The sequence below is a fragment of the Nicotiana tabacum genome, chromosome 22 (genome assembly GCF_000715075.1).
Source record: "Nicotiana tabacum cultivar K326 chromosome 22, ASM71507v2, whole genome shotgun sequence".
Classification (NCBI taxonomy): Eukaryota; Viridiplantae; Streptophyta; class Magnoliopsida; order Solanales; family Solanaceae; genus Nicotiana; species Nicotiana tabacum.
In genome coordinates this window covers 8,301,011-8,328,276 of record NC_134101.1, presented here as the reverse complement: position 1 = coordinate 8,328,276, position 27,266 = coordinate 8,301,011, and the positions used below count along the sequence as shown (strand labels likewise).

At 38.9% G+C, this 27,266-nt stretch overlaps 1 protein-coding gene across 1 annotated transcript; it reads left to right on the top strand.

Annotated features, from left to right (window-relative positions):
• The first annotated feature begins 21,273 nt into the window (after window positions 1–21,273).
• On the top strand, window positions 21,274–23,885 carry LOC107792588 (uncharacterized). Its single transcript, XM_016614810.2, has 4 exons — window positions 21,274–21,413; window positions 21,739–21,960; window positions 22,567–22,743; window positions 23,481–23,885. The coding sequence occupies exons 1-4, from the start codon at window positions 21,408–21,410 to the stop codon at window positions 23,532–23,534; spliced, it is 459 nt and encodes a 152-aa protein (XP_016470296.1). The 5' UTR covers window positions 21,274–21,407; the 3' UTR covers window positions 23,535–23,885.
• The last annotated feature ends 3,381 nt before the right edge of the window (window positions 23,886–27,266 follow it).

The window sequence follows — 27,266 nt, the reverse complement described above, 5'->3', positions numbered from 1 at the left end:
CACCCGAAAAGTTAAAGAATGGTTACTGAATATGCACGAAGCACAAAGCTTTTCATTGTGACGCGTGTGGGGTTAAAAGTATATTTTCAAACTTTTGAAACTTTCTTTAAATTCATGTTTTTGCATTTTAATTCTCAGAAAGTAACAACTTTGTATATTATACTATGATCCATCGGGATATACACTGTCTCAGTAAAGACCAAACAAATTGGAGAAAAAAAGTAGATAAATTCTCCCATTCCATAAAGCAAAAAGAGTAAAGCTGAATTTACTCCCTTACCTCCTCTCTGTCCCTCTTGTCTGCTACTCACATTTTTTTATATCTGGGATTTGGCTTCTTTCTCTGTTTCTCAGCTTTTTTCTACTCACTTGTTTCTATTTAATTGTCATGTTTTTTGGAAAAACAATTTGATTTATCTTTGAAATTAAATTGGATTAAATTGTTTAATATTTTAAATTAAAATGTGGATGTTCAAAACTATATAAAACATACTATAATTTTCAATTCTTCACATATTAATATGATAAAAAGAATACATATTAAAATGTTAGTCAAAGTTTATATAGTTTGATTCTCGAGAAGCGAAATACAAAATAAAATAGCACGGGCTAATCAGTTTTTGGACTGATAATTGAAAAATAGCTAGCGTTTGCAAAGTTATTGAAAAATAGCCACTATTTTGTTGCAACACGAAAAGTTCTAGTATAATATACCGGAGATTGGAGCATATGTGTATGAACTTCCAGCATATTATGTTGGAACTCCAGCATACAGAATGTTCCAGCATAATATACTAGAGATTCAAGCACCAGTGTATTGACTTCTAGCATATTATGTTGCAACTCTAGCACATTATGAAATTCCAGCATGTTATGCTACAAGTTCACATGTAAAAAATTCGAACTCCAGCATATTATGCTGGAATATTTCCGGATTTTGAACAGTGTTTTTGTTCAGATTTATCTTTTACATGAAAATTGGTTAAATTTCGATTACTTTTTAAACTATAGCTATTTTTCAATTACCACTTGTAAATCTAATTATTTTTTTTATTTCTATCTAAATACAACAACTAAATGGAAACGAAGGGAGTACAGTATAACCTTAATAGTATCTCTTTGAATTTTCAGTCTCACTGTTTATATTCTTGTTTACCCGAAAAATGGATAGAGTTGAATTTATACGCAGTTCTGAAGATACGCAATATAACTTGGTACAAATCGAAAAAGTAGGTTTAAATATGTATCAGATATTGACTGTAAAAAAGGAATAAAATACAAACCAAATTGAGTAGAGAACGATTTAGAAACAAACAAGATGAATCAGTGTCCAAACTCAATAAAGGATAATCTCAACTATATATTAATGTAATAATCTTTAGAATGTGAATGTATCAATGTTTTCTTCTCTAGATGTTGAATGCCCTACTTACAAAAATGATACCCACTCCTAATATAGCGAAAAAATCATGCTTTGGATATAATAAAAAATACATAGTGGAGATCACATAATAGATTATTTAATTAATTTTTCCTTAATTCCTTCCGAGATTCTCTCCCTAAGTACGGCTACAATGACTCTTTGTCTCATAACTCGATCTTGGTTGGCCTTGGTACTGATCGATCTCTGGGTCTCGAGCTCGATATCGACTCGAGCTCGATATCGACTCGGGCTCGATATTGACTCGGGCTTGATATTTGACTCGAACTCGATATCGACTCGGGCTCGGTATTGACTCGAGCTCGATATTGACTTCGAGCTTGGTATTGAATCGAGCTCGATATTGACTTTTGAGCTCGGTATTGATCGGTCCCTGAATCTTGAGTTTGATAACCTGGCTTCGGATCTCATCTCGATATTATGAAGACGACCCTCGGTCCATCATGTTCCAATCTCAACTAATTACATGAAGGGCAAAACCGATTTTGACCGTATACAGATAGTCCTCTCGTTTCTCGAGAAGAATGTGGCGAGAAACGACATGATTTTCCATCGATATGACTAGATATGCACTAGCGTTTGCATCAAGCCCGACCATAATGTACGTCATAAATGTCCCGTCGGTTCAGTTACCAAGGCATTAAATGTGCGTCAGATGATGGTCGGCCACTGCTGATATTGAACCGTCATTGCCAACTCTATAAGTTGCTCCCCTCTTCACCATTTTTTACTTTTTAAACTTCCAATCTCCAAACTTACTAAGTTCTTCTTTTGCATCTTCTGAGTTTTTCATTTGCAAATCTGCGATTTTCACTGCTAACCTCCTCTTAAAACACCAAATCTTATCATCTCTCCCTAATTTTAATCTTCAAATCTAAAATGGCAAAAACATCAAAAACTGTTCCAAAAAAAGAAAGTGTTTCTTCATCGCGGCCGACCGACGATAAAACACCGGTGGAGCCACGACCTGAGGAGTGCGTTCCCGGGGGGTGCATTCTCACTTCTGATTTTAAGACCGACAAAGCCTCTCCGGTTCCCAGTAGATGTGAGCCAGTATCGAGGTATATGTGCTCGATAACTGAGGGATACCTTAAACAGGTAAGGAAAGATTGCAACTGGGAGAACAAGAAAGTGATAATCCCGGCTCCCGAAGAAGATATTACTACTCATGTGAAAGGGTTTTTAAGTGTTTATACTTACCCTTTCACGTTGGCCCCCCTCGACCCCGTTGTCATCAATTTTTGCCGCCAATATCAAATAACCCTAGGCCAAATCCATCCTTCTTTTTGGCGAATCGTTATTATGATCCGCTTCTTCGTGAACAAAATCGAGGGGATGCCTTTCACCCTAGACCACCTCATCAGGTTGTACAGCCCCCGTCTCTACCGAGGTGGGCTAATAAAACTCCAGCACCGGGCTACCAAAGTGTTGTTCTCGAGCATAGACGAGGACAATGACCGAGGCTGGATGGGCCAGTTCGTTCGAGTGAGGACTTCCGACTTAATCCCGGCCGAGAAGATACCATTTCCCGAGCAATGGAACATGAAGCGTAAGAACAATCCTCAGTTAGTTCCTATTAATTGTTTTGCTCATTTGCTTCTTCTCATCGATATCCCTTTCCGTGATGTAGCGGTCGCTTAGATACCCGGTGCAATTCCTAACCTCAAGAGCTGGGTTCGGGACCTAGCTTCGACCTCTACATATGTCAAGCGCTCATGGCGCAATCTATCTAAGGGCCGATAGGAGGCCAAAACCCATGGTAAGTCCCGTTTCTGCGTCTTTGATGATTTTGTTTGAAGAATTTCTAACTTTTCTTTCATACAGGCCTTGGCAAAGATGTTGTCACGAGACTCTTATCTGGTGAGGGAGAGACTTCGATCCTGGCACCGAAACCGTCAAAGGACAAAAAGAGGAAAACAATCTCAACCCCCGAGGATCTTGAACCTACGAAGAGGGCAGCTCGTAAGCCGAGAAAGAATATCATCCTCCTGACCGAAGACTCTGTTCGGTGTCTAAGGGATAAAGACGAGGAGAGGAAGAAGACGACTCCGGGCTGGTAGCCCAAGTAGGAATGAGCACCGAGGCCCAAAAAGCCATTGAATCAGTGAAGTCTGTAGAGATTCCGTCTCGAGATGAGGGGTCTCGGGAAGAGACTCGGGTGAAGTCCTCAAGTTATCGAGGATTGAAGATGCCTCCTACCATAATGAGCCAACGGTGGGAATGGCTGTAGGGGCTGGTCTCGAAGCCCCTCGAGATGCTAAGAACACGCCGAGTGATCCACATGGGTTAATAGAAATTGGAGGCTCCTCGATTCTTTCCTCATTTTCTGAGGAGATGATTCAAGAGGCTCGGGCCTTGAAGACCCTCTCTATCGAAGGGGTCCACGGAAGGGAGGATCCCTTCCATGATTACTTTACTGGGGTCGAAGATGCTACCGGCCTGAGTGACTTGGAGATCTCAAGGAAGGACCTGGGCGAGGCCTTGAGCCTCTTCAACGAAGTGCAGCAAGCTCTGGATCGGGTAAGCCTTAACTCTTCATGTCGGTATTATACTTGTGTTTGTTTTTCTCTTTGTCTTAACTTCTTTTCTTCTTTCTACGTAGGCCTCAGTGTTTAATCGGGAAGCATTTTCTCGATCTCGAGTTGAACTGAGTCGGTATGAGGCCGACCTTCGAGGGATCACAGAGGAGAGAAATGCCTTTAAACTTCTCTGTGGGCAAAGAGAAGAGGAAATCAAGGACCTCCGAGCCGAGTTGGCCAAGGCTCACCAAGATCATTCCGACCTGATCAAGCAGGTAATGAAAGTTTTTAAAGTTCATGGGCTTGATTCGGGAACGGTGGCTAATATTTCAATCTAGCAGCTGCAGCAGAAGATCGAGGTGATCGGGCAGCTCCGCGAGGAGGTCGATATGATGAAGGCGAAAACCTTGGGTTGGAAAGAAGGTATGGACCACTTAGCTACAGAAAAAGAGACTGCTTTATCCCAATTGTCAATGGCCGAAAGTCAGCTTCGAGGCATGAAAGAGAAGAGCTCGGCTTATGAAGGAAAAATAGCGGAGCTCGAAGCTTGGTTGGCTTCCGAACTTGCGAAGGCCAAATCTGAAGCCGAAAAGGCTAAAGCCAAGGCAGATGCGATTGTGGCCGTCTACTGAGCCGACGCCGAAGTAGCCCAAGTACAAGCGAGAAAAGTAGTCGAGACCGCTCAAACTCAAGCATATTGGATTGCTGAACTCGCCAAGTGTCAATCTCGGAGGGAAACCCTCGAGTAGATCCATGCTTGAGGTTTCGATCTCGCCGACAAGATAATAAAGGCTAAAGAGTGTGAAACCGAAGATGCGGCACTAGACTCTGATGATGATGACGATGATGATGAGAGAGAAAACGAGTCCGAGAGCGGGGAGGACCTTGATGGAGAAGAAACTGCCCCGGAGAAAATTAGGAACCTTAGGATTTTTCATTTTTGATATTTTGTATAGGGTCCTGACCGGACCATTTAAATATCTTCATATATATAAAGATCCCTTTCTTTTCCGTTTTGGCTTTATTTTATTCTGTGCCTTGTGGAAATTTTGTTTCATTCATGCCTTATGAAAATTTTGTTCATAAGTTCGAGGCTTTAGATAATTTGATCGAAGTCGGACTAGTCGAGTGAGTACTTGCTCGAACTTGGAGTAATGTAACCCTTTAGGTTTTATGAGTGAGTGTTTACTCGATCTCGAAATAAGAATAGCTCTTAGACTTAGCGACCGAGTAAGGACTTGCTCGAACTCGAAATAAGGTAGCCCTTGGGCTTTGTAGTCGAGTGAGAATGATTTCTCAAATTTGAATTAATGGCAGCCCTTGGGATCGATAGATAGTCCCCGAGTGAGAGTGGTTGCTCGAACTTGAGTTAGGGTAGCCCTAAGGCTTCATTGTCGAGTGAGTATTTGCTCGAACTCGAAATAAGAATAGCCCTTAGGCTTAGTGGTCGAGTGAGGACTTGCTCGAACTCAAAATATGGTAGCTATTGGGCTTTGTAGTCGAGTGAGAATGATTTCTCGAACTCGAATTAAGAATAGCCCCTAGGCTTAGTGGCCGAGTGAGGACTTACTCGAACTCAAAATAAGGTAGTTGTGATGACCCAAAATGTCATCTTTAAATTTAATAATTAATTTTATGTTCTAAGACCTTGAAAAGTACTATTTATCATTCCTCGGCTTGCGTGCGCAGTCTATAAAATTTTTCGGAAAGTTTTTATATGAAAAATGGATTAAAATATGAATTAGAGCTTTAAAACTCAACTAAGTTGACTTTGGTCAACATTTTGAGCAAACATACTCGGATCAGTGTTTTGACAGTTTTGGTAGGTCCGTATCGTGATTTGAGACTTGGGCGTATGCCCGGAATCAAATTCCGAGGCCCCTAGCCCGAGATATGGAATTTTGATGAAAAATTAAAAGTTTAAGTTCAAATAGTGACCGGATGTCAAATTATGTGCAAACGACCCCGCAATGGAATTTTGATGATTTCAATATCTCTGTATGGTGATTTTGGACTTAGGAGCGTGATCGGAATTTTATTTGGAAGTCCGTAGTGGAATTAGGCTTGAAATGCCAAAAGTTGAATTTTTGGGAAGTTTGACCGGGGAGTTGACTTTTTGTTATCGAGGTCGGAATCCGATTCTGAAAATTGAAAAAGGTCTGTAATGTCTTTTATGACTTGTGTGCAAAATTTGAAGTCATTCCGAATTGATTTGATGCGTTTCGGCACAAGATATAGAATTTGAAAGTTCAAAATTCATAGATTTTAATTTGAGGTGCGATTCGGGATTTTTGATGTTGTTTGATGTGGTTTGAAACTCGACTAAGTTCGTATTGTATTTTGGTACATGTTGGTATAATTGGTTAAGGTATCGAGGGTCTCGAGTGGATTTCGGAAGGTAAACAGAATGGATTTCGGACAAAGAGGGTTGGTGGAAATTTCTGTTGCGGAAATTTCGCCAGAAATTTCTGGTGCGTGGAGCCAACTTTGAAAGCTTATATCTCACAATTCATAAGGAATCGGAATATTTTTAAAACATGAAAATTGTAGTCGTTTGATTCTAGTTTCCCGAAAGTTATACCATTCATTATTTAGACATTTGTAGAGAGAGTTATGATAGATTGAATAAAGGCTAGTAGAGCAGTTTCGCCAGAAATTTCGTCAGAAATTTCTGATACGTGGAGCCGACTTTGGAAGCTTATATCTCGCAATTCATAAGGAATCGGAAAAGTTTCAAAACATAAAAGTTGTAGTCGTTTGATTCTAGTTTCCAGAAAGTTAAATCATTCATCATTTGGACATTTGTACATAAAGTTATGATCGATTGAAGGAAGGCTGGTACAAGCAAGTTCTGGTGGACTTTTAGTGACGGAAAATGGACTTTTAGTGACGGATGGGCAGAAACTTAAGGACCAAAAATGGTCATTTCCTTCATTTCGTTTTGGATTTTTGGAGCACGGTTCTTGGGCGATGTTTGGGCGATTTTCACGGGAAAATAATGGGGTAAGTGTTCCTTATCCTATATTGATTATAATTCATGATTCCAAACTCATTTACATCATGAATCCGTAAATTTATGGAAGAAAAAACAAGATTTTTGCAAAATCTTCCAAAAACGAAAATTTAAGATTTGAGGTCGAGTTATTATCAGAATTTGGTAAAATTGGTTTGGGTGGACTTGTAATTGAATAGGTTGTCGGATTTTATAAGTTTCGTCGGATTCCGAGATGTGGGCCCCACGGGCAATTTTTGAGCTAATTTTGAATTTTATTGAAAAATATAATATTTTCTTATGAAATTGATTAGTATAATTTTTGTTGACTGTATCGAATTAATTATGACTAGATACGAGTCGATCGAAGTCGGAAAATCGAGGAAAAAGCATAATACTTGGTTAAATTGGAGCAAGTCGAGGTAAGTGACTTGTCTAACTTTGTGTGAGGGAAATTTTTCTTAGGATTGGTATTGATGTGATTATTGAAATGTGTTGAAAGTCGTGTGTACGAGGTGACGAGTGTCTACACGGGCTAAATGTGAAAGATTATATTTTTAAATTATGTAGATCACTGTTGCGCATTTATTAAATTATTTTATCTTGTTATATTCTTCATCATTAATCTGAGATATATACTTCAAATTTGTTTGACCTTTTCCTGCTAATTATTTTACTTGTTTAGTTGAAACTTGATTTCTTTTATTCTCTGCATTATTTGAAGGTTGATTTTCTTTAAATTAAATATTATTAATATGAAATATTTGACATTTTTAAACTTGATACTGAAGCAACGTATTAAAGATTTTGAAATATTATTTTTCTGAATTATTTACTCCTGAATATTTTGGTAAGATTTTCATACTCATTGTGATGGAGCCGTGATCTCTTTATTATGGAAAAATATTATTGATGATTTATTTTGGCATGAGCCATGAGATCTTTATTGTGAAAAAATATTGTTGTTGAATTATTTTGGCAAGTTAAATTATTTGAGCACTTGAGGTGCAAATTATGATATTGATACGCATGCGGTGGTAAAAGGTCTGGGTATTGAAACGCATGCAGTGAGATAAGGGTGGCTTGATACGCGTGGCTAGTAGGGGGAACTACTAGAAGCCATGCGGTGTGATAAGGATGGCTAAAATGCGGGAGATAAGGAAATGAGATATTGTGAATCTGTTTATGATTTGGGACTACAAAGCGGTACCTCGGGATTGCCCTTGTTGATATTGATTTATGGCCGTAGTTGCCTTTGATTATTGTTGTGATTTTCTTAAATTTGAAAAGAATTCTGTTTTGTTTCCACGAGGTATTTATTTTCCATTATTTGATGTAATTAAATGTGACATACTACTTGATTCATTTTCATTGTCATTTTATCTTATAATATTTTAAAACATTTTACCATGCCATTATTTATTTTTCTGTAGGGCCTGACCTGACCTCGTCACTACTCTACCGAGGTTAGGCTTGGTACTTACTAGGTACCGCTGTGGTGTACTCATACTACGCTTCTGCACATCTTTTTGTGCAGATCCAGGTACATCTTATCAGGCCACGCATCAGTAAACTAGCTGTACGAGGAGACTTCGAGGTATATCTGCCAGCGTCTGCAGACTCCGGAGTCCCCTTCTATCTTACTATGTTGTCTTCCTTATTTGCTTTAGACTATAATGTATAGAGACATAAAGAATAAATTCTTAAAAACTTGTGACTTATTTATACCGGGTTTTGGGAGTTGAAATTATTTGAATTGTAGTTTATTTATTTCATATATTTATTATTATTCCGCATTGATAAGCTTACCTAGTATTAGAGACTAGGTGCCATCATGACATCCTACAAATGGAATTTGGGGTCGTGACAAGTTGGTATCAGAGCTCTAGGTTCATAAGTGTTATAAGTCACAAGCAGGTTTAGTAGAGTCTTGTGGATCGGTACGGAGAAGTCTGTACTTATCTTCGGGAGGCTATGGAACTGTTAGCAAAATATTCTATTCTTTGATTCCTTATCGTGCGACATTGATTTAGATTGAAACATATATCTCATATTCCTTTGTATCCACTCGTGTATGACATTGCGCACTCGGTATCAGTTGTGCGTCGACGGTTCGTGATGCCGCAGATGGACTATGAGGGAGCCAGAGATGCTCAAACATTGCTTTAACATGTGGTTCCGACTGAAGATGCAGGCGTATTGATAGATCACCTAGTGAATCATATGCGGGGTGCAACAGACATTGGCATCTGGTTGATTTATACGAGTTGTGAAGGTTGCTATTGTGGATCATCGGACATTGTGACCTATGACTTCACGCCGTCCACTATCAATGGGTGGATTGCGGGGTCATGTATTATATCAGTTTTGGGCCTGAAATGTATATATGTGGTACTGAAAGGTTCCCTAAAATTTACACATGTTTAAGGCCTGAGATTTTGTAGAGGATAAGGTTGGGACTTGCGGTATGTCCGCCTCCTTAATAATCCTATACTTCAATACCAAAGGAGTTATAGAAACAACTCTAAATTTGTAGAAGGTCTACTTAGCGTGGACGTCACTGTTTTGGATTTTGGGGTGCATCGGAGGAAGTACACTTGTTGACGAGAGTATGGACTATGTGGTTCATGACAAGATTTATCTGTATGTAGCTCTACTTTTGTGATCGTTGTGTATAAATAGGGGTAAGGGTTACCCCAAAGAAGAATCGAAGAGTATGTTAAGAAATGGGTCAGCTCAACAGTGTTGAGTCAGCATAACAAAAGAAGAAATTTGCCTTGGGAGAGATAATTCTCCACCGGTGTTCGTGGCAAGCCTATGAAGAGGGCAGACTAGCCAATGCAACACCTCCCACTTGGCTCAGTTCTCAGAAATGCTTTTGAAAGAGTTTATTTCCCGGACTCTCCGTAATGCGTGGTGCATAGGGTTTGAACAGTTGCATCAGGTCACCATTGACGGTGTTAGAATATGCCATCAAGTTCAATAAGTTAGTCCATCATACTCCTACTTTGCTTCCTACAGCCAGAGGGCGAGTCCACAGACTCATTAAAGGACTCAATAATGATCGTAAAATTTTGTATGACTAGGGAGCTACAAGATGATACTTCATTTCTGCTAGTTGTACAAATTGCCAAGATATTAGAATGTGTTCGGGGTGAGGAAAAAAAGAAAACTAAGGAGACCAAGACGTCTCTAGGTTCTGGGGGATTCAGTGGATTCTACTTTGCAATTATAAATCATTATGGAGGGGGCTCGGGCAGTCGGCCAGCCTAGTCCGCACATCGGATTACTTGGGGTGCTCCAGTAAATTCTTTTAATGCACCACCGACATGAGTTCCTACAATGGTTATTCCAGTTATCTGGCACAGACTCAATATGAGCAGCCTAACCCGCAAAAGGGTTGTTATGAATATGGTGATACTAGGCACATCATTAGAAAATTGTCCCAAACTTGGGAAAGACTTATTTCATCAAAGTACTCAGGCTACGTGCCCCATTCCAGTTACTACACCATCCACACGACTAGTTAGGGGTGGAGGACATACGGGTAGAAGGCGTCCTAGAGGTGGAGACCCAGCCGTTGATATATTTGTTTTATGGTATGGAAGAGGTCGCTACATCAGTTGGTGTCGTTACAGGTACGACCTTGATATAATATAAAGGAATAATTTCCTTAACTTGATTCAATTCTGAGTATCGAGATGAGTCCTCCTATTGTGCTCCACTTATGAGTACAACAACAACAACAACCTAGTATAATCCCACAAGTGAGGTCTGGGGAGGGTAGAGTGTACGCAGACCTTACCCCTACCCCCAGAGGGATAGAGAAGCTCCACTTATGAGTGAGTTTCATAATTTTATAATCTACTTATGTGTTTACTCATGTTGAGAGATTCCATGGAGATAACTATGCCTATCATTCCATGTTGGTCACTAATAAGACTTTGAGGCTAAATGTGGCTTTCTGTTACTCATTTCGGTAAGTTTTGATGTAATTTACGGATAATTAATTACAAATTGTGAATTATACGCCCTACCGGTGTGGGGTTCATTATGTGTTGTGATTTTGTTTAACGAAAATTATTTAGAAAGAGCAAATGAAAAGTTTTGATTGGCACGATGTGCATATTACTTGTGATTTAGAACCAAGGACGAGATCCTCGCATTTTAATATAAACTGATATGTTTAAACCGGGCTACGAGCTGCGGTGGAAGTTATATAAGGACGAGATCCTTGTGAGGAAAATTCTTATGTTTAAGTTCTCCCTTGTGAATTTTAATTTGTACTATAGTACTAATAGGGAGTCATGCCTGTTAGGCTTATTTAAAAATTCTATATGAAATTCTCTGTGCATACTTGCTAATTTTGTGTTGTAATTATTTAGTTTTAACCTATGAGGTAGGTTCCCGCCCAGGTGACGTTAAATATGACTCATTAATTCGGGTAAATAATTATGAGGTCTTCATGCCTCGTATCTCGTTATCAGTATTGTGAAGGTTTGAAACGAAATTTTTGTTAACATGAAGTTAATTGACAATTTTGTAATTGATTATGAACAACTATTAAGACCAGATTGACCAAGAAAGGTGATCCGTTCATATGGACCGTGGAATGTGAGGAGAGCTTCCAAAAGCTCAAGACAGCTTTGACTACAGCCCCAATGTTGGTATTATCTACAGGTTCAGTGTCTTATATTGTGTATTGTGATGCGTCGCGTATTGACCTCGGCGCAGTGTTGATGCAAGACGGTAGGGTGATTACCTACGCGTCGAGATAGTTAAAGGTGCATGAGAAGAATTATCCTGTACACAACCTTGAGCTAGCAGCTATTGTTCATGCCATAAAGATTTGGCGGCATTATTTGTAAGATGTCCATTGCGAGGTCTACACCGATCACTGAAGTCTACAATATCTGTTTAAACAGAAGGATCTTAATTTGCGGCAGCGAAGATGGTTGGAGTTGCTTAAGGATTATGATATCACCATTCTCTATCATCCCGGGAAGGCCAATGTAGTGGCCGATGCCTTGAGTCGTAAGGCGGAGAGTTTGGGTAGCTTAGCATATTTACCGGTAGCAGAGAGGAATTTAGCCTTGGATGTTCAGGCCTTGGCCAACCAGTATGTTAGACTGGATGTTTCCGAGCCGAGCTGAGTTTTGGCTTGTGTGGTTTCTCAGTCTTCTCTTTATGACCGTATCAGGGAACGTCAGTATGATGACCCCCATCTGCTTGTCCTTAAGGATACGGCGATGCCAAGGAAGTCACTATTGGAGATGAAGATGTATTACGGATGCAGGGCAGGCTATGTGTGCCAAATGTAGATGGTTCGCGCGACTTGATTTTCCAGGAGGCTCACAGTTCGCGGTACTCCATTCATCTGGGTGCTGCAAAGATGTATCAAGACTTGAGACAACACTATTGGTGGAGGCGGATGAAGAAAGACATAGTGGAATATGTAGCTCGGTGCCTAAATTATCAGCAGGTGAAATATGAGCATCAACGACCGGGTGGATTGCTTTAGAAGTTGGAAATTCCAGAATGGAAATGGGAGCGGATCGCTATGGATTTCGTTGTTGGGCTCCCACGGACTCGGAGGAAGTTCGATGCAGTTTGGGTGATTGTGGATAGATTGACTAAGTCAGCTCATTCCATTCCTGTGATTACTACTTACTCTTCAGAGCAGCTGGCTCAGGTATATATTCGCGAGATTGTCAAACTTCACGGTGTACCGGTATCTATCATCTCTTACCGGGGTACACAGTTTACCTCACAATTTTGGAGGGTTGTACATTGAGAGTTGGGTACTCGTGTGGAGTTGAGTACAACATTTCACCCTCAGACGGACGGGCAGTCTGAACGCACTATTCAGATACTGGAGGATATGCTTCGTGCGTGTGTGATAGATTTTGGGGGTGCTTGGGATCAGTTCTTACCACTTGCGAAGTTTGCTTATAACAACAGTTGCCAGTCAAGCATTTAGATGGCTCCGTATGAGGCCTTGTATGGTAGGCGGTGCCGGTCCCTAGTGGGTTAGATCGAACCGGGCGAGGCTAGGCTATTAGGTACAAACTTGGTTCAGGATGCCTTAGAAAAGGTTAAGTTGATTCAGGATCGACTTCGTACAGCCCAATCTAGACAGAAGAGTTATGCGGATCGAAAGGTTCGTGATGTTGCATTCATGGTTGGTGAGCGGGTATAGATCCGGGTTTCGCCTATGAAGGGTGTGATGAGGTTCGGGAAGAAGGGCAAGTTGAGCCCTAGGTATATTTGGCCTTTTGAGATTCTTGAGAGAGTTGGAGAGGTGGCTTACACACTTGCACTACCACCTAGTCTTTCGGAGGTTCATCCGGTATTTTATGTTTCTATGCTTCGAAAATATCACGACGATCCGTCTCATGTGTTAAACTTCAGTTCAGTTTGGCTGGACAAGGATATATCTTATGTTGAGGAACCAGTGGCTATTTTAGATAGGCAGGTTCGAAAGCTGAGGTCAAAGAACATTACTTCCGTGAAGGTTTAGTAGAGGGGTCATCCGGTCAAGGAGGCGACTTGGGAGACCGAACATGATATGCACAGCCGTTATCCACACTTATTCCCCAGCTTAGGTACTTTTTCTAACTCCGTTCGAGGACGAAGGTATATTTTAGAGGTGGAGAATGTGATGACCCAAAATGTCATCTTTAAATTTAATAATTAATTTTGTGTTCTAAGACCTTGAACATCACTATTTATTATTTCTCGACATGCGTGCGTCAGTCCATAAAATTTTTCGAAAATTTTTATGTGAAAAATGGATTAAAATATGAATTAGAGCTTTAAAACTCAACTGAGTTGACTTTGGTCAACTTTTTGAGAAAACGGACATGGATCAGTATTTTGACAGTTTCGGTAGGTCCGTATCGTGATTTGGGACTTGGGCGTATGCCCGGAATCAAATTTCGAGGCCCCTAGCCCGAGATATGGAATTTTGATGAAAAATTAAAAGTTTAAGTTCAAATAGTGACCGGATATCAAATTATGTGCAAACGATCCCATAATAGAATTTTGATGATTTCAACATCTATGTATGGTGATTTTGGACTTAGGAGTGTGATCGAAATTTTATTTGGAAGTCTGTAGTGGAATTAGGCTTGAAATGCCAAAAGTTGAATTTTTGGGAAGTTTGACCGGAGGGTAGACTTTTTGATATCGAGGTCGGAATCCGATTCTGGAAATTGGAATAGGTCTATTATGTCATTTATGACTTGTGTGCAAAATTTAAAGTCATTCCGAATTGATTTGATGTGTTTCGGCACAAGATATAGAATTTGAAAGTTCAAAGTTCATAGATTTTGATTTGAGATGCGATTCGTCGTTTTGATGTTGTCTGATGTGGTTTGAAGCCTCGACTAAGTTCGTATTATATTTTTAGACATGTTGGTATAATTGGTTAAGGTTGCGAGGGTCTCGGGTGGATTTCGGAAGGTAAACAGAATGGATTTCGAACAAAGAGGGTTGTTGGAAATTTCTGTTGCAGAAATTTCGCGAGATATTTCTGGTGCGTGGAGACAATTTTGGAAGCTTATATCTCACAATTCATAAGGAATAAGAAAATATTTAAAACATGAAAGTTGTAGTTGTTTAATTATAGTTTTTAGAAAATTAAAACATTCATTATTTGGACATTTGTACAGAAAGGTATAATGGATTGAATGAAGGCTGGTAGAGCAGTTTCGCCAGAAATTTCTGATGTGTGGAGCCGACTTTGGAAGCTTATATCTCGCAATTCATAAGGAATCAGAAAAGTTTTAAAACATGAAAGTTGTAGTCGTTTGATTCTAGTTTCCAGAAAGTTAAACCATTTATCATTTGGACATTTGTACATAAAGTTATGATCGATTGAAGGAAGGCTAGTACAAGCAAGTTCTGATGGACTTTTAGTGACGGAAAATGGACTTTTAGTGACAGATGGGCAGAAACTTAAGGACCAAAAATGGTCATTTCCTTCATTTCGTTTTGGATTTTGGAGCACGGTTCTTGGGCGATTTTTGGGCGACTTTCACGGAAAAATATTGGGGTAAGTGTTCCTTATCCTATATTGATTATAATTCATGATTCCAAACTCATTTACATCATGAATCCGTAAATTTATGGAAGAAAAAACAAGATTTTTGCAAAATCTTCCAAAAATGAAAATTTAAGATTTGAGGTCGAGTTATTATCAGAATTTGGTAAAATTAGTATGGGTGGACTCGTAATTGAATAGGTTGTCGGATTTTATAAGTTTCGCAGGATTCCGAGATTTTTTTAGCTAATTTTGAATTTTATTAAAAAATTTTCTTATGAAATTGATTACTATAATTTTTGTTGACTGTATCGAATTAATTATGACTAGATACGAGTCGATCGAAGTCGGAAAATCGAGGAAAAAGCATAATACTTGGTTAAATTGGAGCAAATCGAGGTAAGTGACTTGTCTAACCTTGTGTGGGAGAAATTTTCCTTAGGATTGGTATTGCTGTGATTATTAAAATGTGTTGAAAGTTATGTGTACGAGGTGACGAGTGTTTACACGGGCTAAATGTGAAAGATTATATTTTGAAATTGTGTAGATCACTGTTGCGCATTTATTAAATTATTTTATCTTGTTATATTCTTCATCATTGATCTAAGATATATACTTTAAATTTGTTTTACCTTTTCTTACTAATTATTTTACATGTTTAGTTGAAACTTGGTTTCTTTTATTCTCTGCATTATTTGAAGGTTGATTTTCTTTAAATTAAATATTATTAATATGAAGTATTTGACATTTTTAAACTTGATATTGAAGCAACGTATAAAATATTTTGAAATATTATTTTCCTGAATTATTTACTCCTGAATATTTTTGTACTCATTGTGATGAAGCCGTGAGCTCTTTATTATGGAACAATATTATTGATGATTTATTTTGGCATGAGCCATGAGATCTTTATTGTGGAAAAATATTGTTGTTGAATTATTTTGGCAAGTTAAATTATTTGAACACTTGAGGTGCAAATTGAGATATTATGATATTGATACGCATGCGGTGATATAAGGGTGGCTTGATACGCGTGCCTATACTCGATATCGTACCCACCTATTTCTATGGCCCATTTGGCCAATCGACACGTAAGCTCGGGTTTGCACAAAATGTTTCGAAGAGGATAAGTTGTTACAACATGTATCATATGATATTGGAAATATGGTTTTAATTTCCTAGAGGCGCTTATTAAAGCAAGCGCTAAGTTTTCTAAGTATGGATATCTAGTTTCGGCTTTGCCTAAGGTCAAACTGACATAATAAATAGGGAATTGCATACCTCGTTCTTCTCGAACCAAGACTCGACTTACCGCTATCTCCGAGACAGCTAAGTACAAGTAAAGTTGTTCGTTCACTTTCGGGGTATGAAGCAGAGGTGGGCTCGATAAATACTGCTTTAGTTCTTCCAAAGTGTGTTGGCATTCCGGAGTCCATACAAAGTTGCTTTTCTTATTAAGCAGTGGGAAAAATCGGTGGTTCCTATATGAGGATCTTGAAATGAATCGTCCCAAGGCGGCTATTCGCCCCGTTAACCTTTGCACGACCTTCACAGTATCCACTACCGTGATGTCCTCGATAGCTTTGATTTTATCGGGGTTGATTTCGATTCCTCGGTTGGATACCATGAAACCAAGAAACTTGCCCGAGCCAACCCCGAATGCATATTTTTTGGGGTTGAGCTTCATATTGTATTTCTTTAGCACGTCGAAAGTTTCCTGCAAATGCTTTAAATGGTCCTCTGCTCGCAGGGACTTAACTAACATGCCATCAATATAAACTTCCATTGATTTTCCTATTTGTTTTTCGAACATTCGATTTACTAGGCGTTAATAAGTTGCACCAACAATTTTTAGACCGAATGACATTACGTTATAACAATAGGTGCCATACTTAGTGACAAATAAGGTCTTTTTTTTATCCTCCGGGTTCATTTGTATTTGGTTGTACCCAGAGTATGCATCAAAAAAACTGAGAGTCTCATGGCCGGCCGTGTTTTTCTGAGCTCGGGATCTAACCACGTGCCCAGGTATACCTTTTGCTCGGGAAGATATTCGACTAGCGTGATTTTCTCCAATTCTTCGACCGTTGACTGGGTAGCATCGGTATCTTCGGGGACCACAAATGATCGAGGGATCTCAAAGTCATCGTCATCGTCTTTATCAGTCTTCTGATTCTCTAGTTGGGTTGAGGCTGACGTTTGTGATTGCTATTTGGTATCATGTTCACCCTTCGAATCTGATCCCTTTATCGATGATAGTGTGGATATCGGAATTACCTCATCGATGGAAAACATTTTTTTTGCGACCGGTTGCTCTCCATAGACTGTTTAGACTCCCTCCGATGTTGGAAATTTCAGATCCTGGTGGAGGGTCGAGGGTACAGCTCTCATATTGTAGATCCACGGTCTTCCAAAAAGAGCGTTATACCTCATGTCGCCTTCGATCACGTGGAACTTCGTTTCTTGGATGGTCCCGACCACGTTTATTGGCAGGATTATCTCTCCCTTAGTAGTTTCACATGCCATATTGAATCCGTTTAGAACCAGGGTTGCGGGCACGACCTGGTCCTGTAGACCGAGCTACTCTATGACCTTTGATCTAATAATGTTGGTCGAACTACCTGGATCAATTAACACACGCTTAACTTGAGTTTTATTCATAAGTACATATATTACCAGTGCATCGTTATGGGGTTGCATGATTCCTTCTGCGTCTTCATCACTAAAGGACACGGTTCCTTTAGGTGTGTAATCTTGAGATCGATTCTCTTTTTCAATCGATATCTTAGTGCGTTTAAGCTCCGGCCCATGGGGAATATCTATCCTACCAATGATCATGTGGATGATGTGTTGTGGCTCTTCTTGTTCGTTTTGTCTTCTGAATTCCCTGTTTTTGAAATGGTTTTTGGCCCAGTCACTTAAAAATTCTCAAAGGTGTCCTTTATTGAATAACCGGGCTACCTCCCCTCTCAATTGCTTGCAATCTTCCGTTCTGTGGCCATGGGTGCCATGATATTCGCACATTTGATTGGGATTCCTCTGGGTTGGATCGGTCTGCAAAGATCGAGGCCATTTAGTATCTTTGATGTGTCCAATAGCCGACACGATGGCGGATGCATCGATGTTAAAGTTATATTCCGATAACTGCGGTGCTTCCTTAGGTACAGTATGCCTGTCAAACCCATTCTTGTTCATCAACCCCCGAGACCCTTAGCCTCGATCACTTCTTTTATAGTTTTGTATGAGGTTACGTCTTGGTTCGTTACCCCTATAATCTCCATTATACGGCCGATATCAGTCCTTGATCAGCCTTTGTTCTCTTTTGATGTCCCTTTTAATAACATACCCATAACCCAACTGGTCGACTTCGACTCTAATCTTCGATTGGTACCGATTGTGAACATCGGCCCAGGTAACAGCTGGGTACTCGATCAGGTTCTGCTTCAACCGTCGTGAAGCTATCGAGCTTCGTTCGTTTAGACCCTGAGTGAAAGCTTGAATAGCCCAATCGTCTGTGACTGGTGGTAGGTCCATTCGTTCCATTTGGAAACGAGATACGAATTCTCTCAGCATCTCGTTATCCTTTTGTCTTACCTTGAAAAGGTCAGACTTCCTAGTCTCAACCTTTATGGCTCCGGAGTGTGCTTTTACGAAAGAATATGCAAGCATAGCAAAAGAATCGATAGAGTTAGACGGTAAATTATGATACCATATCATTGCTCCCTTCGACAGGGTTTCACCGAATATTTTCAATAATACAGATTCGATCTCGTCGTCCTCTAGATCGTTCCATTTAATGGCACATGTGTAAGATGTGACGTGTTCGTTGGGGTCGGTCATTCCATTATACTTATGTCGGTCATTCCATTATACTTAGGAATTTCGGGCATGTGTAACTTCTTGGGGATCGTTTTCGGAGCTGCGCTCGGGGGGGGGGGGGAAGGCTTTTGTACGAATTTTTTAGAATCCAAGCCTTTCAATATCGATGGTGCCCCCGGGATTTGATCAATCCTGGAGTTATACGTTTCCACCTTTTTGTCATTTGCTTCAATCCTCCTTTCCCCTTACTCTATTCATTTTGTTAGTTCCTCGAGCATCTTAACAATTTCGGGATTAGTCCCCGATTCTTGCTCATTTGACCTCACTACAACTGGTCCCATTTTGTGGGTGACTTCTTGGGGTGGACTGTGCTCGAGCCTGGTCGGTGCCTGGGTTTCGCTCTGCAACTGGGCTATTGCTACTTGTTGAGCTTGCAACATTTCGAAAATCATACGCTAGCTGATTCCGTTTTCCTTAGTGTTTTGGGTATTTGGAGCTGCAGATCGAGTTCCACCATGAATGTTATTTTTAGGGTCGGAACGTTGGTTTGCCTCGATGGCCACATGTGAGTTAACTTCTATTGGTTCTTCGACCCGAGCTCCAACAGGATTGACAAGTGGCCTTTCACCCCCGGGCGTTAAGTTGTTATTTTCATCTTGAAAGCCAGCTTCGTTGTCGATAGGTAGGGCCATTAATTGAAAATTCGTTGTTCTCAGCCTGAAATCAAAGACACTTCCAAGAGCAAGTGTAAAATAGTATGTTTCACAAAGATTCGTATCAAATAACCACTATTATACTTATCCTCACGGTGGGCGCCAAACTGTTTACCCGAAAAACGGATAAAGTTGAATTTATACGTAGTTCTAAAGATACACAGTATAACTTGGTACAAATAGGAAAAGTAGATTGAAATATGTATCAGATATTAACTGTAAAAAAGGGATGGAATACAAACCAAATTGAGTAAAGAACGATTTACAAACAAGCAAGATGAATCAGTATCCAAACTCAATAAAGGATAATCTCAACTGTATATTAATGTAATAATCTTTAGAATGTGAATATATCAATGTTTTCTTCTCAAGATGTTGAATACCCTGCTTACAAAAATGATACCCACTCCGATTATAGTGGAAAAATCATGCTTTGGATATAATAAAAAATACATAGTGGAGATCCCATGATAGATTATTTAATTTGTTTTTCCTTAATTTCCGCCGAGATTCTCTCCCTAAGTGCGGCTACAACGGCTCTTTGTCTCATAGCTCGATCTTGGTTGGCCTTGGTACTGATCGATCTCCGAGTCTCGAGCTCGATATCGACTCGCGCTCGATATTGACTCGGGCTCGGTATTTGACTCGAACTCGATATCGACTTGGGCTCGGTATTGACTCGAGCTCGATATTGACTTCGAGCTTGGTATTGAATCGAGCTCGGTATTGATTGGTCCGTGAATTTTGGGTCTCATAACCTGACTTTGGGTCTTATCTTGATATTATGAAGACGACCCTCGGTCCATCATGTTCCAATCTCGACTAATTACACGAAAGGCAAAACTGATTTTGACCGTATACCATTCTTCTTTTAAAACCCCACCAACAACAAAGACTCAATATGTAAAAGCCAATCCATTTCTGGTCCCGTAAAAGATCCTCTCATTCCTCTATATTCATAAAATATAGTTGTCACATAACTATTTTTTGTACAATTTTGTGTTACAGATAAAGAAGGTGATAAAATGCACATTAAATTGGAAAAAATAAACAAAAGCATGCTACCACCGAAGAGTGTTGTAATAAGGGGAGATTTGCAAAAATAGGGTTATTTAAAGGTGCCGTTTAAATTTCTGCCCCATTAGAAAAAGTTTTGAGAAAATAGCTTCCGCGTCAGAATTTTGAATAGTCTGTTTAGTTTGTAGAAGGAATAATTTAATCACCAAACTAAACTCTGTTTAACTATATACAAAAAAAAATTGGTAATGAATTATATACATTGTTTGGTTGCATTTTTAGTTTTCTGCATAAAATAATAGTACCTGTATAAGTTTAACGGAAATTTATGTATTATTTTATATAGTATAAAATAAGATTTCAGTTGTGAGGTTAAAAAGTTTATCTCAACTTTTGAAACTTTACCTTAAATTGGTGCCATTTACTGATTTGAATTTTCATTGTCAGAAAGCAATAACATTATATTATACTGTAATGATACATCAGTATACACACTGTCTCAACAAAGACCAAACAAATTGGAGAAAAAAGTACTGTAAATAAATTCTCTCAATCCATAAAGCAAAAAGAGTAAAAGCTGAATTTACTGCCTTACCTCTCTCTGTCCCTCTTGTCTTTATATCTGAGCTTTGTCCTCTTTCTCTGTTTCTCACCTTTTTTCTACAGTTAAGGAGTAATATCTCTTTGAATTTTCTCTATTCTCTTCTCTCTCTTTTTTTCCTTTAAAAGCCCACCAACAACAAATGGAAAACTCATTTCAGGCTCCTTTAAAAGATCCTCCCATTCCCTCTTCATATTTATAAAATGAGTCAACTTTGATCAATATTAAATATTCTACTGGTTTCTTTGCTATAACACCAAAATGGATGTAAGTAACTCGTAATCTCTTCTTTAATTTCCCGTTTGTTTTTTTAATTAGATTATTCCAGGAAATGACATATTGTCACCTTATATCATTTTAAGGTTGTTTTTTAAGGTTGACTTACTGGAAAGTCCATTTTTTTCATATGATATCAGAGTTCTAACTCATCCATATTACTTGTGGTTTTAATGTCAGGGCTATGTTTTATGATATACACAGTCCAATTTATAACCTAACTTTTCAGCTTTAGTTAGGTCAAATATCCATTTTTGTTATCATTTTGAACATGAGTTTATGTTCTTGATTTTTATTTCTTTTTGGTTCAAAACAGGAGAGCAACTACTACTTTAAGAGAAGCCATGTTCCAGCATTTGGTAGCTGGGATTGTAACGATAATGAAATTCCAATTCCTTTTACAGAGTGTTTTGAATCAGCTAGGCAAGCTAGTTTGTTTCACTACAGCTATTCTCAAGACTCTGATTTGTATGTCACTGGTGATCTTTACCACAATGATATTGTTACACCTACCATGATCGTTGTACCTCGTCGTAAGGTAATTTTACTAACTACACAGTGTAATTTTTCGGCAAAAAAAAGTATTTATTAACCCTTGAACAAAGGTGGCTCCGCCACTTATGAGCATTAGCTTCTTAGCTTATTTCTTTGTTATAGCCTATAAAAGCGGATTCAAGATTTAAATTTTATGGGTTCAATCTCAAATTTTAGCATTCAACCTGTTATATTTTAAAGTTATGTATTCATATCTACTACTTAATTTGTTGCAGTTTTAATAAATTTTTGCACATAATTATACTCTGCGTCAATAGTACTTAATCCGGTATCGTAAGGCTGGGTACCTCCCTGTAGCCAATGGCATAGCCATCTTTGTCCAAGAGATTGATACCCTTTTGTTAGAAAATTATAATGTGTAGCTAGATAAGTATATTGAAATCCCTTTTCTTTATATGTGGTTACTTTTTTGAATTTTGACAACCCTTTGTGTGAAATTCGTGGATACGCCACTTGTTATATCCATTCCATTCAAGAATTAAATTAGTTCAACAAGCTTAGGTTACTATTGGATGTGATTTTCTCCGGATATATCCTTTGTTTATAGTATATGAAGTGCAAAAGTTAACTGTAAAATTATGATGGGCAGAAAAAGGCAAGTTACAAAGAAGAAAGAAAAGATGCATGGGTGGTGTGTGATTTTGAGAAAGAAGCACCAAGCCCTGTTCCTATATCTCCTCCAACAGCTAAAAGTGTGCCCAAAAATCCTATTGATGAAGATCTCTACAAGATTTCCCCTGAGTTGCTCTATGCTAAGCCTACAAGGGTAGGTCCTTATAACTACTAATAAGCTAAGTGTGTTCTGTCGAACCTGTGACTTACTGACTTCTGTGAACTCGTAACCTTTATTGTTAATCCGCTCTTGCGTCTATCCTTATCACAAGCACTACTAGCGGCGACCTAGACCTTGGTGCCGCTAGTAGTGATTGCTGATGAGCAAATTGTATCAAAGTTGTAAACGGGTCGAACAAAAATCGGGTTCAAATATAATAATTGTTGAGATTTTAGTAGATTTTACATATATATATATATATATATATATATATATATATATATATATATTCATAAGGCTGTGTCAATAGAACCCGTAGCCGAAAGGTTGCATTCCTAGTTGTTCCTCCCATTCACGTTACCAGAAATGAAGGGACTTTTTGTGGGTCAAAAACTGAAAGTGATCGCCATTCTTCTTTTGTGGTGTCAAACCATCTGATGAATTATTCTGAAGTGACGGTGCTTAAAGTGGTAATCTTTTTGACAGGGAAAAAGCAAAGATAAGAGTGGTTGATGAGTTCTAACGAAAATGCTACTAGTAAAGTTGATCACTTTTTGGTTTATTTTAAAGATTTTTATTGCACTGCATGTTAAAGTTTAATTCACAAGATAATAGAAAAAAGAATTTTTGAAAACTCCTTTTCCTGAGATTACTATATGCAACCTTATTTAAGTGTGAATATTTTTCCTTGTGCTAAACTTTTTCCTTTAATTTATTTAAATTCTTTGCAGAAGGGCGTCCGGGCTATCATCTCGAGCTGTTTGCGGCCTGCTTGTGCTTGTTGAACCTGGTGGAATAATCTTAATCAGAAGAAGAGAACATCCAGAGAGTTAGAACGTGTAGTTTGGAGTATTTTGTTGGGTTTAAACCAGTAAAAAGTGGCCCCAAAAACAAGATAGAATCTTCTCTTTTCTTATATATATTGCTAAACGTATGTTTCTTCTTGGAAGTATTTTGATGTCCTAGTACTATACTAGTGTTGAAGGGGAGCAAAGTTGTGTTCGTTGATTTATAGGTCACGGATTCAAGTCGTGGAATCAGCCATTGATGCTTGCATTAGGGTAGATTACCTACATCATACATCCTTGAATACGGTATTTTCCCGAATCATATATAAATGCAAAATGTTTCGTGCACCGGATTACCTTTTAGTACTTATACTAGTGTTGGCTTTTGTAATTTAAAAAATTACGAGGTACTGTATTGAGAGGTGGCATTACAAGCATAGATTAATGTATGCGAAAAATGAGAAATCTCTCCCTCGCGTCTTTATTTATGGTGTCCCCCTCTGCCTTTTTCAGCTTTCCATCTTTACTCCTTAGTAAGATTGTTTTACTCTGGCGTGTTATTAATTACTAGAGTATCAATTAAAGTCTCAATTAGCTAATTGAACCAAGTTTTGGAGGTACCCAACATTCATTTGTTAATGCTTAGCAGAAATTATTTCCGTTCTATGTTCCGAAGAAAAGTTAGCTATTAGTATAAACTTTCACGGCAATAACATGCTGCATTGATTGGGTAGAAATCCTTTCACCGTTGATATTTATAACATAAAGGAGTCGTTTGGTTTGAATTCGGCTTATGTCCGGGATAAGTTATAGTAGGATTAGTTATTCTTGTATTGTTTTTTATCCATTGTTTGATATGTTGTATTAAAAATAACAATTGCATAATTTTTAAGAAGAAGGTATAAGTTATCCTGGCACTAATTACCCCACCCTCTATAAGGTATAAGTTATCCCGTTATTAATTTTAATCCCGGAATAACTTATACAAGTTGCTAACCAAATAAAGTATTAAGGTATATTAAATTTTAATATCAGCACTATAACTTTTTATACCTCGTAACAAACGACCCCTCTGTATATAAAAACTTAAAACTTCGATCACACTAATCATCATTGTCTAAACTGAAAGTGGACTTATGGTCTTATTGGAAACATCTTTATAGTTGCCCTGCCTTTCCCCATAGAGTTTTTTCTCTTTTTCTTTCTTTTGATTAGAATAGGAAGGCTAACCTACATTGTAAGAACGGATCAATAACTCCACTACTTTTTGCTTTTGCCCGTCTAATGGATCAACACTGAAACAAAAGGCGGATTAAAAGGCCCTCTCTTGTAAAAACCCTCACTTTAAAGGGTTGGTTCCGGAAGAATCAATGTCCGGAATCTAAAATGCTATCGGGAAAAAATACATCCGAAGCCGTATATGAAAAGGACGCAAAAATACGTAAATTTTCATAAAAACCCTCACCTAAAAGGGATAATACTCGGAACCAAAATATTTCGAAGAAAAAAATATATCTGAGACTACACATAGTAAAGCGCGAATTGAATAACATGCGTAGAATGCTCGAGCAAATGCAAAAGTTAAAGGCGTGGATAGTCACACGAAAGTAAGTCTTAAACGACACTTGAACAAAAAAATGTGTCTTTATTTACGAGAACGGGCCAAAACGTTACAAGTACAAATGAGAAAAGAAAGGAAAAGCTAAACTGCAGCGCCTCCGGATCAGGAAGAAGAGAAGTATCTGCATTGCCGAAAAGAGTAGTTGTCTTTATTTACAAGAACGAGCCAAAACGTTACAAGTATAAATGAGAAAAGAAAGGAAAAGCTAAACTGCAGCGCCTCCGGACCAGGAGGAAGAGAAGTATCCGCATTGCCGGAAAAAGTAGTTGGTTCCGCCGATAGCTAACGCTTTCCCCAGTTTGGCCTTCGGCCTCATCGCCTTCCGAACCTTCTTCAGTTTTCGAAAACTCGAAACCAGAATCAGAAGAACCTGGAGCATCGAGACTACATCGGGAGTCCTTTTTTTGTAGCCAACTCAAGCTCTCGGACCTTAGTAATTTCGACATCAACATCAATTATACCAGCTTTGGCCTCTTCCAAAGTTTTTCTCTTCATGCTATACATGGAATAAGTTTTTTCAACAATGAGGAAAGTCGCTCGTCGCTTAAGTTCTTCTTTGAGTTGAGTAGCCTCGGCGGAAAGGTTTTCCCGGGCGGATCTAGCAGATTGGAGGCTGACGTCGAGCTCACGGACAATTGAACTAAAGAGCCTATTATGCTCAATAGTTTTCCTGTACTTCTCTTCCAGCTGGGCATGTTTCGCCTCCACGACAATAAGCTCTTCACTTTTGGAGTTCAAGGCTGCTTCCAAGTTAATCACTCTTTCAGCGGAGGCAGCCTCGAGGTCGGTTGCAGCAAGAACAACGTTCTGGACTTCTGCCCATTTGGCATTAGCCTCATCAAATCTAAGCCTCAGCGGCCCAATTTATTGTCTAAGGGTTACCACTTCTTGCTCGCTTTGCTGCAAACGAGCCTCCGAAACAATGACCTCAGCAGCTCTGGTTTCTAGTTCCGAGAGGTGGAGAACAGTTTGGTCCCGTTCCGCCAAAAGATGATCCCGTTCAGAAGTAAGTTCTTCCTTCTCACGAATCAACCTTTGAAGGCCCTTAAAAGCAAGAAAGTTGGCCTATAAAATAAGAAGAGGTAAAATTTAGAAACATCTTTATACTTGCCCTGCCTTTCCCCATAGAGGTTTTTCTCTTTTTCTTTCTTTTGATTAGAATGGGAAGGCTAACCTACATTGTAAGAACGGATCAATAACTCCACAACTTTTTGGTTTTCCCCGTCTAATGGATCAACACTAAAACAAAAGGTGGATTAAAAGGTCCTCTTTTATAAAAACTCACGTTAAAGGGTTGGTTCCGGAAGTATCAATGCCCAGAATCCAAAATGCCATAGGGAAAAAATACACCCGAAGTCGCATATGAAAAGAACGCAAAAATACGCAAATATTCATTAAAACCCTCACGTAAAAGGGATAATACTATAAACCAAAATGCTTCGAAGAAAAGGCATCCGAGACTACACATAGTAAAGCGCAAATTGAATAACATGCACAGAATGCTCGAGCAAATGCAAAAATTAAAGGCGTGCATGGATAGTCAAACGAAAGTAAGACTCAAATGACACTTGAACAAAAAAATGTATCTTTATTTACAAGAACGGGCCAAAACGTTACGAGTACAAAATGAGAAAAGAAAGAAAAATCTAAAATACAGTGGCTCCGGGACTAGGAGGAAGAGAAGTATTCGCACTGACGGAAAGAGTAGTTGGTTCTGCCGATGACTCAATGCTTTCCCCAGTTTGGCCATCGTCTCATAGCCTTCCGATCCTTCTTTAGTTTCCAAAAACTCGAAACCAGAATCAGAAGAACCTGGAGCATCGAGACTACACCGGGAGCCAACTCAAACTCTCGGGGCTTAGCAATTTCGGCATCAACATCAATGATACCAGCTTTGGCCTCTTCCAAGGTTTTTCTCCTCATGCTATACATGAAATAAGTTTTTTCAATAATGAGGGATGCCACTCGGCACTTAAGTTCTTCTTTGAGTTGGGTAACCTCGGCGGAAAGGTTTTTCCGGGCGGATCTAGCAGATTGGAGCCTGACGTCGAGCTCATGGACAGTTGAATTAAAGAGCCTATTATGCTCAATAATTTTCCTGTACTTCT

Bases quoted from the DNA above. Each gene is read 5' to 3' on its own strand.
- LOC107792588 (XM_016614810.2), top strand. The intron at 21,961-22,566 runs GTAATTTTACTA...TATGATGGGCAG, and splicing joins TCGTTGTACCTCGTCGTAAG to AAAAAGGCAAGTTACAAAGA. The intron at 22,744-23,480 runs GTAGGTCCTTAT...AATTCTTTGCAG, and splicing joins TCTATGCTAAGCCTACAAGG to AAGGGCGTCCGGGCTATCAT.